Source organism: Dipodomys ordii, unplaced genomic scaffold (assembly GCF_000151885.1).
Source record: "Dipodomys ordii isolate 6190 unplaced genomic scaffold, Dord_2.0 Scaffold31, whole genome shotgun sequence".
Taxonomy (NCBI): Eukaryota; Metazoa; Chordata; class Mammalia; order Rodentia; family Heteromyidae; genus Dipodomys; species Dipodomys ordii.
The window spans coordinates 8,582,999-8,596,993 of record NW_012267247.1 but is presented as its reverse complement, the minus strand read 5'-3'; the positions used below and the strand labels follow the sequence as shown (position 1 = coordinate 8,596,993).

The following is a 13,995-nucleotide window of genomic DNA, read 5'->3' as shown; positions in this document are numbered from 1 at the left end:
CAAAGTGTTTATGCAAAGACAGAATACTGAAATATGGTTAAGACTTAAGGAAAAGTTGTAAAAAGCACCCAGATTCAGTCTTTAGGATTTATAGTGACTTTGATGATGTTGCTATCAATCATTTTTGAACATGTCACTATTCATGAACCTAGAAATAGAGTCAGATTTTTAAATGATGTTTCCTTTCTCTTAAAGATAATAGAGTCAGAATATGACAGGAAGGAATCAAACTATCATCCCAGAGTTCCTCCTCCTGGGCTTGCTCATCGAACCTGAGCACCAAAGCCTGTTGTATGTCCTGTTCCTGACCATGTATCTTACTACCATCCTGGGGAACCTCCTCATCAGGGTGCTCATTCGACTGGACCCCCAGCTCCACACACCCATGTGTTTGCTTCTCAGCAACTTGTGCTTCTCTGACCTCTGCTTCTCCTCTGTCACAATGCCCAAACTATTGCAGAACACTCAGAGTCAAGTTCCGGTCATCTCCTATGCAGGGTGCCCAACACAAATATACTTCCTCTTCTTTTTTGGAGATCTCAAAGGCTTTCTCCATGTGGCTATGGCCTCTGACTGCTATTTGGCCATCTGCTTCCCTCTCCACTACACCAACATCATGAGCCCCAAGTCCTGTGTAGGACTGATGGTGCTGTCCTCAGTGCTGAGCAAATTCTATGCCATGCTGCACACCCTGCTCATGGCCAGATTAACTTTCTGAGAAGACACTGTGGTCTCTCGCTTTTTCTGTGACATATCTGCTGTGCTCAAGCTGGCCTGCTCTGACACCCATGTTAATGAGTTGGTGATGTTTGTCATGGGATGGTTTATAATTGTCCCTTCATTTCTACTCATCATTGTGTCTTATGCAAAGTCTCCTCTATTTGGACTATCCACAAGATTTTCTCTATCTGTACGTCTCACCGCTCTGTGGTATCACTGTTCTATGGGACAATTATTGGTCTTTACTTATGCCCATCAAGGGGTAACTCTAATGTGAAGGAGATTGTATTGACTTTGATGTACACAATGCTCACTCCCATGCTGAACCCCTTTATCTACAGCCTGAGGAACAGAGACATGAAAGGAGCTTTGAGAAGAATCCTCTGTAAAAGGAAAAATCCCCTTTATCTACAAAAGTAATGCTTGGAATCCTACCATAACTTTATCCAGTAATTATATTAAGATTAGAATTTTATTCTAGATTAAAAAAATCTTGGGAGAGTGTTTAAAACTACGGGAGATTCTTTAAAAGGGGATGCTTAATTATATAACTTGAAGGTAGGGACAGGAGGGGGATAATGGGGGAGAATAAAGAAAATGGTAACACTGATCAAGAAGCATTGTACTCATAACCTGACTTACAGAATTGTAATCCTGCTGTACAAATATTTAACAACAACAACAACTATGTAAATGTGTACAAGTGTATTAACAGAAATATGGTAGATTCAAGAGAGAGCTCAAATAATGTAATTCCTTAGAAAGGCAAAGTCAAAGTTCAACCAAGTAAATACCAGGATGCACGTCCTTGAAAGGTATGCAATGGGGTCTAGGGGAAAGAGGTTGATGGGTGAAGAAGAGAAGAGAGAGAGAATGCAGTCAAGAATTCAATGTATATCCTATAAAATTAAGAGAGGCGAGGGAAAGGAACAAATTTTGACACCATTTGATCTCTTAACATCTCTGTAAGGTTTATTTCTTATATGTGTACATTATTGTTTTGACCTGTCTTGACCTGAGTCAAACTTTTAATCCTTTTGTAGAACCGTATCACTGGTATAATTTTGTCTCTACCATGAATTAATTAATAGCCAGAAGCCCCTAAATTTGTTTCCTCATCACTGTGGAACAAAGCAAAAGGCTAGTAAAAGGTCTGATTTTTTAAAAAAATTATATCTTTTATATTTAGTATTTTAAATTTGCAAAAGTTCTATGTACATACAAAACACATAGCACTTTTTTGTATCATTGTTTGCAGCCTGAAAAATACGAAGTTCATCATTTTACCACAACACAGTGTCAATTGTTGTTTATCATTAAGTTGACTGAAAAATGTGTTTCTTCAATTTCTTCTTTTTTTCTTTTTCTTTTTTCTTTTCTCTCTCTTTTTATTTGCCAGTCCTCGGGCTTGAACTCAGTATCTGGGCACTGTTCCTGACCTCCTTTTGCTCAAGGCTAGCACTCTGTCATTTGAGCCACAGCCCCACTTCCAGCTTTTTCTGACTAGTTTATTGGAGATGAGTCTCACAGCAACTTTGCTACCTGGGCTGGCTTTGAACCATGATTCTCAGATCTCAGCTTCCTGGGTGGTTAGGATTACAGGCACCAGCCACTATTGATGGGCTCAATTTCTTCTTTATTATTATTTATTCATTTTATAGAAGAGATATCAGTGAGATTCTAGTTACATATGTCAGGCAACAAGTACATTTCCTTTCATACAATGTCATCTGTTCCCTCATTCTTAATTTCTTCTTTTTAAAACTCCTAACATGAAATGGGCCAGGTTTCCAAAGTTTGCCTATTTGCTTCTTAATCCTTTAACTGATGACACCTGAACCTATCCCTTTCATCTCCTCATATACTGTATTGACCACATTGCCAGGTGAACCCAGACTTTTCCCCAAGGGCCCCTCTTTATTCTTCCTAGCACAACTTTGAAGTTCCATTCAGAAGCTTATTTTTGCCCTTTATATCATGTCCTAATTTGCTATGTCACCTCCAACCTAGTTATCTGACCAATCAATTCTGTAAGTGCCTATCTGTTTTCAAAAATTATATACTTTGGGAGTATAAGGGAAGGCCAGAAATTGAGGGACAAAGGATGAACAAATGCAGCAATGGTACGCATGGGACACTAGGTTGAAAATGAACTATAAATGTTTGAATGGGATGGGAGGGGAAAACTGGGAAAGAATGAGGGAAGGGGTGACATTGTCTAAAAAAAATGTACTCTTTTCCTGACTTATGTAACCATAACCCCTCTGTACATCACCTTTATAAGAACAATACAAATTAAAAAATATATAATTGTTCATAGCATTTGTTATTACGAATTTCCATGGAGTATTATTCTGAAATATTTGTTACTTTGCATGTTAAAGATTAGCTCTTATAATAATCTCTGAATTTTAGTGTGTCATATTAAAACAGAATTATCAGTGACAACACAGAAGATTAGTATTTAATTAAGTTACTTTATAAATATGGAAGGCAGTATAGAGGTTCCTCAAAAGACTGCACATAGGGGCTGGGAAGGTGGCTCAGTGGTAGAGTGCTTGCCTTGCATGCATGAGGCCCTGGGTTCGATTCCTCAGCACCACATAAGCAAAAAGAAAAAAGCCAGAAGTGGCGCTGTGGTTCAAGTGGTAGAGCGCTAGCCTTGAGCTGAAGAGCTAAGGGACAGCACCCAGGCCCAGAGTTCAGGCTCCATGACCGGACTCCCCCCCCCAAAAAAAAAAGACTGCACATAGAGCTCCCCAGGACCCAGAAATCCCGCTCCTGGGCATTTACCCAAGTGACCACAAACGAGGCCACACTAGCGCTATCAGCATAACTATGTTCATTGCAGCATTATTGACCAGAGCTAAGATATGGAATCAACCCAGATGTCCCTCAGTAGATGAATGGATCAAGAAAATATATATATACACAATGGAATTCTATGCTTCCATCAGAAAGAGTGACATCACTCCATTCATTAGGAAATGGAAAGACTAAAAAATCATATTAAGTGAAGTAAATCAGACCCAAAGAAAGTTGCATGTTTTCCCTCATTTGTAATAACTAGAAAATTTCTAGGATAGTTCTAGTAGAGGATCACAATAGCTCAATAACTATGTACATATGACCATATAAAATGATGCTAATTGAAATGAGCTCCAAGATATGGAAACAAGAGTTTTTTTATGTAGCAGTTATTCCTCTTTTCTTTCATTTTTTTCTTTAGTTTATATCCTTTTGTCCCTGTTTTTTTATTTTGATATCCTTTGTTTTATATATAAGTTTATCTGATTTGGGGAAGAGAAAGAGCATCACAGAAATGGTGAGACAAAGGACAAAGGGTAACCAATGCAACAACAATACTCATAAGACACTGTGCTGGAAATGAGTTTTACAATTGGTCGGGGGGAGGGGAGGAGGGAAGTTAGGGGGGAGGGAAAGCAGGAGAAAATGGGGGGGGGTAACACTGTTTGACAAGAAATGTACTCATTTCCTTACTTATGTAAGGAACCCCTCTGTACATCACCTTTACAATAAAATAAAATAAAAAGGAAACTTCATTACAATGGCATGAAGAATGGATATTCAGTAGCATTGAAAATTAGGTGCAAGCACTAAAGGAAGCAATAAGCTCCCTCTGAGGGAGGGAGTTTCACAATGCAAGGTCTACATATTAATCCTACATATTAATCCCATGTGGGATGAATATCTGTTAAAGATGTCTCTATTCTCTTTTGCTGTGCATTGTTTGAATTTTATATAATCCTATTGGTTTAGTTCCTGCTCTTGTTTCCTGAGCTACTGGAATCTCATTCAAAAAGACCTCGACTATGCCAATAGATTCTAATTTCCCTTATTTTTCTCCACTGGTTTTTGATCCATTTTGAGTTGATTTTTTTGGTGAAGGTATAATTGCAGTTTCTGTATGCAAACATACACTTTCTCAGACCAACTTTTTTTCTGGTGTATGAATTTTTATGCCTTTGTGAAAAATCATATGACTGTATCTACTTAAGCTTAGTTCTGGAACTTGTGTTCTATATGCTAATGTGTTCAGTACGTCTGCTCTGTGCTGGCACCATCCTAATATTATCACTATGTCTCTGTAGTCTAATTTGAATTCAGATATTGAGATACCACCAGCATTGTTCTTTTTAAGATGTTTTCGGCTGTTCAGGGCCTTTTTGCTTCCATAGGAATTTTAGGGTTGTCTTTTCTATTTCTGTGAAGATTGTCATAGAAATTTTGATGGGAATTGCATTGAATTTATAGATTGTTTTCAGTAGTATGATCATTTTAGCAATTTTTATTATCAACCCATGAACATTGGAGAGCTTTACTTCTATTGTCTTCTCTATCTGTTTTAGTACTTCATACTTTTCATTATAAAGGTCTTTAATATCCTTAGTAAAATTATACTTGCACATCTTTTTAGGCTGTTGCTAATGACACTGATCAGATTTCTTTTTCGGAAAGCTTATCGTTGATAGATAAGAGAGCTAGTGATTTTTGTGCGGCAGTTTTGTATTCTGCTGCTTTCATAAAAAATTGGTTGAGGACCAGCATGGGTAAATGTTAGTGAGGCTCTTGAAATAATTTAAAATGCACTAGCTATGTGGTGAGTGCATCCACGTTATCCTAGCACTTGAGAGCTGAGGTAGGAAACTTACAAGTTCAAAAACATTCTGAGAAGCATAGTGAGAGACTATCTTGAAACCTCCATTAAAATAGAAATTATGTAATTTTCTGGGGAAATGGATGCAATTTGAGATGATTGTGTTAAGTGAGATAAGCCAGTCCCATCAAGACAACCATTGAATGTTTTCTCATTTGTGAAAGCTGGAGGGGGGCATGGGAAGCAAGGACTTGAAAGGAAAAGGATGATGAGAAAGAAGGAGAGAGGAGATAAGAAAAGGAGCGTAAGAAGGAGAATATAATATAGTCATAGAAGGGGTGAATATAATCAAGGTAAATTACATGCATGCATGGAACTATTCTAATTGCACAAAGGAGGGGATTCACTTTGTATAATTTAGCAATGTGGTTTAAAATGCAATAAGAAAAAAATAAGCACTAAATAGAAAGCATATTCATAAATTAATAAAAACTAGTAAAGAATAAGCAATGTGAAAAATGTTCAGCTTGAGTTACAAAGGAAAATACAAATTGAAAAACAATATTTGATCATTGAATGACTGCATGATGGTCATATTTCTAAGTTATAGATTTTCTATGATGATAACTCCAGCCAATGAGTAAAAGCATCAGATACCAAGTTTGACTAAAAAGGAAATAAAAAGAAGAAAAAAATCAGAATAAATCTAGGCCTCTATTACTCCAGTACAAAACGTAACTTAAAATGAATTTAAGATTTAAATATAAGAACTGGAACTGAAATTAGGAAACGTCTGAAAGAAAGCATAGGGCAAATACTTCAAAATATTGCAAAGAGGCAAGAATTTTTTTTTACATAAGACCCCCAAAGCACAGGAAACACACCACAAATGGGATAATTTTTTTTCTTTTTTTTTTTTTTATTTGTGGAAATACTGTACAGAGGGGTTACAATTGCATGGGCAGGATAATGCGTACATTTCTTACCAAGCCTTGCAGCCTCCTCCTTTGTTTACCCTTCACATCACTTCCCAGCCTTCCCCCTCCCCCACAAATGGGATAATTTTAAACCAAAAAGGCTTCCACACAGCAAAGGAAGCAATGAGCATTCACTGGGCAGATGAGAAGGAAAATGAGGACCTCTGTAGGAAGCTCAGGGCTCTACACAGAGGTGTGAAGGACTCAGCAGAACATGACAGCATGAAAGAAATGAGTTTGTAAATGCTATTATTTTTTTTCAAATCCATAATTCCACTTTTTTCTTGTTTTTTTTTAAATTTATTGTAAAGGTGATATACAGAGGGGTTACAGTTACATAAGTAAGGGAGTACAATTCTTGCTAAACTTTGTTATCCCCATTCATTTTCTCCTATTTTCCCTCTCCCCGCCCCCCCCTGCAAGTTATAAAGTTCATTTGCAATACAGTGTCTTATGAGAATACCTGTTGCATTGGTTCCCTCTTTGTCCTTTGTCTCACCATTTTTGTGATTCCCCTCACATCCCCGAGTCAGATAAACTTACATGTAAGACAAAGGATACTGAAATAAAAAACCAGTGAAAAAAGGTGATAAACCACAGGAAAAAAATGAAAGAAAAAAGAAATAACTGCAAACAGTACACAAAGACAAAACCCTCTTGTTTCCATATCTTGGAGTTCATTTTGATTAGCATTATTTTATGTGGTCCTATGTACATAGCTATTGAGTTATGTGCTGCTCTGCTAGGACTATCCTAGAGATATACTAATTATTACAAATAAGGGAAACCAGACAGCCTATGTTTCTTTGGGTCTGGCTTACTTCACTTAATATCATTTTTTCTAAGTCTTTCCATTTTTTTTTTTACAAATGGGTGTATACCATTACTTAAATTTTTTTTTACCATTTTAAAATATATTTTTATTGTAAAGATACTGTTCAGAGGGGTGACAGTTACATGCGTAAAGTAGTAAGTCCATTTCCTAGCCAGCATTGTTACCCCCCTCCTTTGTTTTTTCCCTACCATCCCTTCCCTCCGCCCCTCCCCAACTCCTCCCTCCCTCTCCCTCAAAGTTGTAAAGTTCATTTTCAACATAGTGTCTTGCACATCTTGTTGTTACAATGGGTCTCCCTGTATCCTTATTTCAGCATTTTGTTATTTCCCTTCTCCCCCCCCCACCCCGCCAAATTAGAAAAATGTATATATAGTAGGGTACCAGAATCAAAAACAGTGAAAACAAGGGTTATACCATGGGAAGAACATACAAAAGAAACAAAAAATCACATAGTACATTATAAGTACATTAAAAACAAAAGCAACAAAGATAAAACCTCTTCTGTCCTTATCTTGGGGTTCATTTCACTTAGCATCATCTTATATGGTCATGTGTACATAGCTTTTGACCCTTTCTGCTTGTCCTAGACATACATATACTAGTTATTACAGATAAGGGAAACCATAGGACCTATGTTTCTTTGGGCCTGCTTTACTTCATTTGATATACCATTACTTTTAAGAGATAACTTTTAAGGGCTAAGATTGGAAATATGTCCCATGCCATATTGATGCAAGAGTTAAAAAAGAACGGCTATGTTTAGTCTTTTGAGGAACTTCCATGCTGCTTTCCAGAGTGGTGGAAAGCTTACATTCCCATCAACAGTGTAGTAGCGTTTGCTTTTGGCCACATCCTCACCAGCACTTGGTATTATAGTTTTATTGACAATGGCCATTATAACTGGGGTGAGGTGGAATCTCACAGCAATCCCACTCCTGGGCATTTATCCAAATGACCACAAACAAGGCAACACTAAAGCTCCCAGCACAACCATGTTCATTGCAGCATTATTTACCACAGCTAAGATAATGGAAATCAGACCAGATGCCATATAACAGAATTCTATGATTCCATCAGCAAGAACGACATTGCCCATTTGTAAGGAAATGGAAAGACTTGGGAAAATTTTTTATTGAGAAGTCAGCCAGACCCAAAGAAACGCAGACTGCATGGTTTCCCTCATTTGCAATAGAAAGTATCCTAGAATATGTCTAGGATAGACTTAGCAGAGGATCACAATGGCTCAATACCTATGTGTATCTAACCATATAAAATGATGTTAATCGAAATGAACTCCAAGAAATAGAAACAAGAGGTTTTTTTAGCATTCTGTTTGCAGTTATTTCCTTCTTTTTTCCCCCTTTGGTTTATTTCCCTTTGACACTGTTTTTGATTTCTGTACCCATTGTCTTATATATATGTTTATTTGTTTTGGAGAAGGGCAGGGAAATCACAGAAATGTTGGGACAAAGGGTGAACTAATGTAAGTGATATTCTTTGACACTATGTTGGGAATGAACTTTACAACTTGGGGGCAGGGGAGTCAGGCATAGGAAGTGGGAGAAATGGGGGTGGAGTAACACTGTTCAAAAAGAAATGTATTCATTACCTAACTAATTTAACTGTAACCCCTTTGTACATCACCTTTACAATAAAAAAAATTTAAAACCATTAAAAAAGAATGGCTATTCTTAAAACAATTCTAGGCAAAAAAAGACAATACGGAAGGGATCACGATGCCAGACTTCAAACTCTATCATGGAGCCATAATAACAAAGACAGTTTGGTCCTGGCACAAAAACAGACCCAAAGACCAATTGAATAGATTAGAAGAGACAGAAATAAAACCACATGCTTACAGTCAGCTAATATTTGACAAATAAGCCAAAGACATACAGTGGAAGAAGCACAGCTTCTTCAATTAAACAAGGTGGCCACATGCAGAAAACTAAAAGCGGGCCCCAGCCTGTCACCATGCCCAAAAATCAACTCAAAATGGATTAAAGACCTTAACCTCAAACCTGAAACTCTGAAACTACTGCAGGACAGAGTAGGAGAGACACTTGAACTTATAGGCACAGGCAGGAACTTCCTGAACAGAGTCCCAGGGTCACAACAAGTTGGAGAGAGACTCGACAAATGGGAGTACCTTAAAATAAAAAGTTTCTGCACAGATAAAGACATAGCAACCAAACTAGAAAGACAGCCAACTAATTGGGAAAAAATATTTACCAGCAATATATCAGACAAGGGAATAATATCCAGCATATATAGGGAACTCAAGAAAAGATTCCCTCCCAAACCTAACAAACCAAATACTAAATGGGCAAGGGAACTAAAGAGAGACTTAGAAGAAGAGATAGAAACAGCATAGAAACACATGAAGAAATGTTCATCATCCTTGGTTGTAAAGAAAATGCAAATAAAAACAAATCTGAGATACCACCTTACCCCAGTCAGAATGGCCCACATCTTAAATTCAGCCAACAACAAATGCTGGAGGGGATGCAGAGAAAGAGGAACTCTATTGCACTGCTGATGGGAATGTATACTAATACAACCACTTTGGAAAGTAGTCTGGAGGTACCTCAGAAAGTTAAATATAGACCTCTCCTATGACCCAGCCATACCACTCCTAGGCATCTATCCTGAGCAACAGGAACCAGGATACAAGGAGACATGCCTCTCCATGTTCATTGCATCACTGTTCACAATAGTCAGGATATGGAAACAACCCAGATGCCCCACTACAGATGAATGGATCAAAAAAATGTGGTACCTATACACAACAGAATATTATGCAGCCATTACAAAGGACAAAATAATGGCATTCGCAGGGAAATGGATGGAACTAGAAAAAATCATTTTGAGTGAGGTAAGCCAAGAGCAAAGAGACAAACAGCACATGGTCTCCCTGATATGAGGATGTTAAATACAAAATGTAAGGAGATATGACAAAGTAAACAGAGCTTGAGAAACAAAGGACCTCCACTCATCTTGTTGTATCATTACTAAATGACCCCATGCTGCTGACCACATATATGGTATATATGCACACATCTGAGGGAAACTAGGAGGAAGACACAGAATCAGAGGGAAATGGGAAAACATACAACAGAGGGGCCCATCAGCTGCACTGGACATAGATGGAAATGAACTAAGCAACTCAAGGACAGCCATAGGAGGGAGGGAATGAGAGGGATAGAGGGAACAGCTAACACTAAGCAAAAGGAAAGAAATGTACATATCACCCAATGTGGAAGAAATAGCTGTATTGTCAAAGATCATAGAATTCACAAACTTTATAGACCATGATAATGACAATTTGCCTCATGAAGGTTAGAATATGTTTGTGACTTTAAGTATCACTAGCTCACAATACTATGAAATTTGTGAAATTTATGTAATCACCTAATCACAATAATTAAAAAAAAGAATGGCTATTCTTATTTCTGAAGTGGGAAACAATGAGAAGAAACTGTAGAATCAGATAGTCTCCTAACTTCCACTGGCTCAACTTCTAACAGTCTGTGATGAGGAGAGTTTGACTTCACATTTTCAGCTTGCAAAATAGTAATACGAAATATCAAGCCAAAACAGTGGATACTACAAAACAGTTAATAGTATATTTATACATACTTTCTTAGTCAAAATACCTACTGAGAGATATCATTTAAAACTGTTTTATTTCTAACCTCTAGCTTATTATTCCCAGTTTTAAGGATATGAAATCTGCGGCCCCTAGCTATTAATTCAATCTAGGCAAAATCAAATTGGATAAATGACACTCTGATAAAGAGAAAAACTTGTTTAGCATTAGAACCAGTTAGAAAAGGCAACTTAGAATTTAAAGGAAAGAAGAAGTAGGGAAAGGTAAAGACCAACTGATGTAAAACTTTGTTCAGAACATGTAGGAGACACTGGAAGGAGACTGTGAGTTTGAGAGATTTGGATATCATTGAGTATTAATCTAAGAACATGTAGCACTAATTTAAAATGGTAGCCCATACCCAAAGCAGATAACTTAATCAATGAAGATCACATAAAACAATAGTTCTTACTCCATACTCTTCCAAGAGCATCCGGAAAAATGAAATGCAAGGTATAGCCAGATATTGAGTAACTCAGACCACAGTTCCTAGTTCTACTACCCAAAAAGTCTCCTCTCTTTTATGTATTAGATAATTAGGAGCATCTATCTATCTATCTATCTATCTATCTATCTATCTATCTATCTATCTATCTATCTATCATCTCTCTTCAAATGGTTGTACCCAGGGTTACAATTTAACATACCCAGTTATATGTAGAGTGCATCTTAATCAAAGTCATTCCTTCCATCATTCTCCCTCTCTCTTCCACCTACCCATTCCACCATCTGCCAATTGTTTCCTTTCTACCTATGCACACTGACTTTCATGACTGTATTTGTACACCATTCTTTTTTCCCCATTCATCTGCCTATTTCCCACTAACCCATCATCCCATTCAAAACATATTTTAGCTTCATAACAGCTATTTTGTTAGGCTGTTGATTGCTCATATATTACATTGTGCATATACTACATAGTTAGTCAGCTTGGTTAGGTATGCATATGACCCTGCATATGTTTACCTGGAGGATGTTATTTTGGATGTATGATCCCCATATGAGAGAAAACATTTACTCTTTGTCTTTCCAGGCCTGGCTTCCTTCATTCTGACCTTCCCCAGCTGTATCAATTTCCCTGCAAATGACATAATTCTTCCTGACATAGCAATAAAATTCCATTGTGCATGTGCATATGTATCTGATTTTCTTGACCTATACATCCATTATAAGGCATCTGGGCTATTTCCCTAACTTGGCTATTATTAATAGTGCTGCAGTCCTATTCTCTATTAATACAAGTTCCCTTATGAGGAAAAAGCTGGGAATAATATTCCAGTATCAACATCCACACATTTTTAAAAGCTACGTTAAAATCCAAAGTGTTACCATTATCGGCAGAACGGAATTTTCTTCTTATAAAATATTCTCCCCAGGGCTCCCTTCATGTCTCTGTTCCTGAGGCTGTAGATGAAGGGGTTCAGCATGGGGGTCACCACCGTGTACATCATCGCCATGACAGTCTCCTTCACGGTGGAGTTATTGGCTGATGGACATAAATAGAGAGCACCAGCTGTCCCATAGAACAGTGACACCACTGCTAGATGGGAGCCACAGGTAGAGAAGACTTTGTGGATACTTCTAACAGAAAGGACCTTGAGGATGGAGGAGACAATTCGTGCATAGGACATGATGATGAGTAGAAATGGAGTGACAATTATAAGACATCCCATGATAAATATCACCAACTCATTGACATGTGTGTCAGAGCAGGCCAGCTTCACAAGAGCTGACAAATCACAGAAAAAGTGGGGAATCACGTTGTTCTCACAGAATGACAGCCTGGCCACGAGCAGGGTGTGCAGCATGGCATGCAACGTGGTCAGCAGCCAGGACAACGCCAGCAGACCCCCACACAGCTTGGGGCTCATGATGCTGGTGTAGTGTAAGGGGAAGCAGATGGCCACATAGCGGTCATAGGCCATGGCCAAAAGGAGAAAGCTCTCCAGGTCTCCAAAATACAGGAAGAAGTACATCTGTGTCAGGCAGCCTGTGTAGGGGATGGCTGGGACTTGGCTCTGCATGTTCTGCAAGAGTTTGGGCATTGTGACTGAGGAGAAGCAGAGGTCAGAGAAGGACAAGTTGCTGAGAAGCAAATACATGGGTGTGTGGAGCTGGGGGTCCAGTCGAATAAGGATAATGATGAGGAGGTTCCCCAGGACAGTGGTAAGGTACATGGCTAGAAATAGGGCATAGAACAGGTGTTGGTGCTCAGCTTTGATGGGCAGGCCCAGGAGGAGGAACTCTGAGATGATAGTTTGGTTTCTTTCTGTCATGCTTTGTCTTCAGTATATTTAAAAGAAATAATATTGTTTCCTGTAAGTCCAAATAAAAATAAATGTATGTGCATGTTTATGTTCTGTTAAGTGTTCTCAGTAATTAACCCACCCTCATCATAGCAATTAGAATATCAAAACACCTTCTGCCTATAATCTGTACAAATTTAGCAACTCTCAGTCATCGATATTTTTTCAGTTTTGTATACTTTCCAAAGCTTATTATTTATTAGCTTGGGAGAGACAAAATGCATTAAGTTTTCCTTACCTGCCTGATTGATAATCCTAGCCAACTCCAGCTGATGGTCCTAGAAGATTTTTCCATATTTTTTCTTCTTATAATTCTATATATACTCCCAAGAAAAAACTAATCTACTTCAATGTCTTACATTACCATTTAGCACTCAGGTATCCATGGCTCTCTAATCTGCAAAACTCTGTATTCCATTTTTTATTTTTAAAAAATTATTAAGTAGTTATACCATAAATAAAATAATAGAAGTAGTAAGAAGTGATATTTAATTCCTACTTCATAGAGTTGCTACTACATTAAAATAATGGGATTACTAGAGAGTACATGGCATGATAAGTAAAAATACTTATTATTCTTTTGAAAGTCAAAATCAATTTTATTTTATTTATTTTTTTAACATTAAAAAATTTAATTGTGAAAATACTGTACAGAGGGTCAATTTTATTTTTTGTGTACCAACTTGCAGATGTTCTTTTTTATTGTTATTATAAAGGTGATATACATTGGGGTTGCAGTTACGTAAGTCAGGTCATGAATACATTTCTTTTTAGACAATGTTACCTCTTCCCTTCTGCTCTCCCAGTTTTCCCTCCCATCCCTATCCACAGGTTGTATAGTTCATTTTCAACTTAGTGTCTAGTGAGTATCACTGCTGCATTTGTTTATC

At 37.6% G+C, this 13,995-nt stretch overlaps 1 protein-coding gene and 1 pseudogene across 1 annotated transcript; one reads left to right on the top strand and one right to left on the bottom strand.

Annotated features, from left to right (window-relative positions):
- The first annotated feature begins 211 nt into the window (after positions 1–211).
- On the top strand, positions 212–1,140 carry LOC105985700 (annotated as a pseudogene).
- A 10,990-nt stretch (positions 1,141–12,130) lies between these two features.
- On the bottom strand, positions 12,131–13,075 carry LOC105985699 (olfactory receptor 1468-like). The gene has a single exon (XM_013016331.1). It carries the CDS (start codon positions 13,073–13,075, stop codon positions 12,131–12,133), a length of 945 nt encoding a protein of 314 aa, XP_012871785.1.
- Positions 13,076–13,995: the final 920 nt, after the last annotated feature.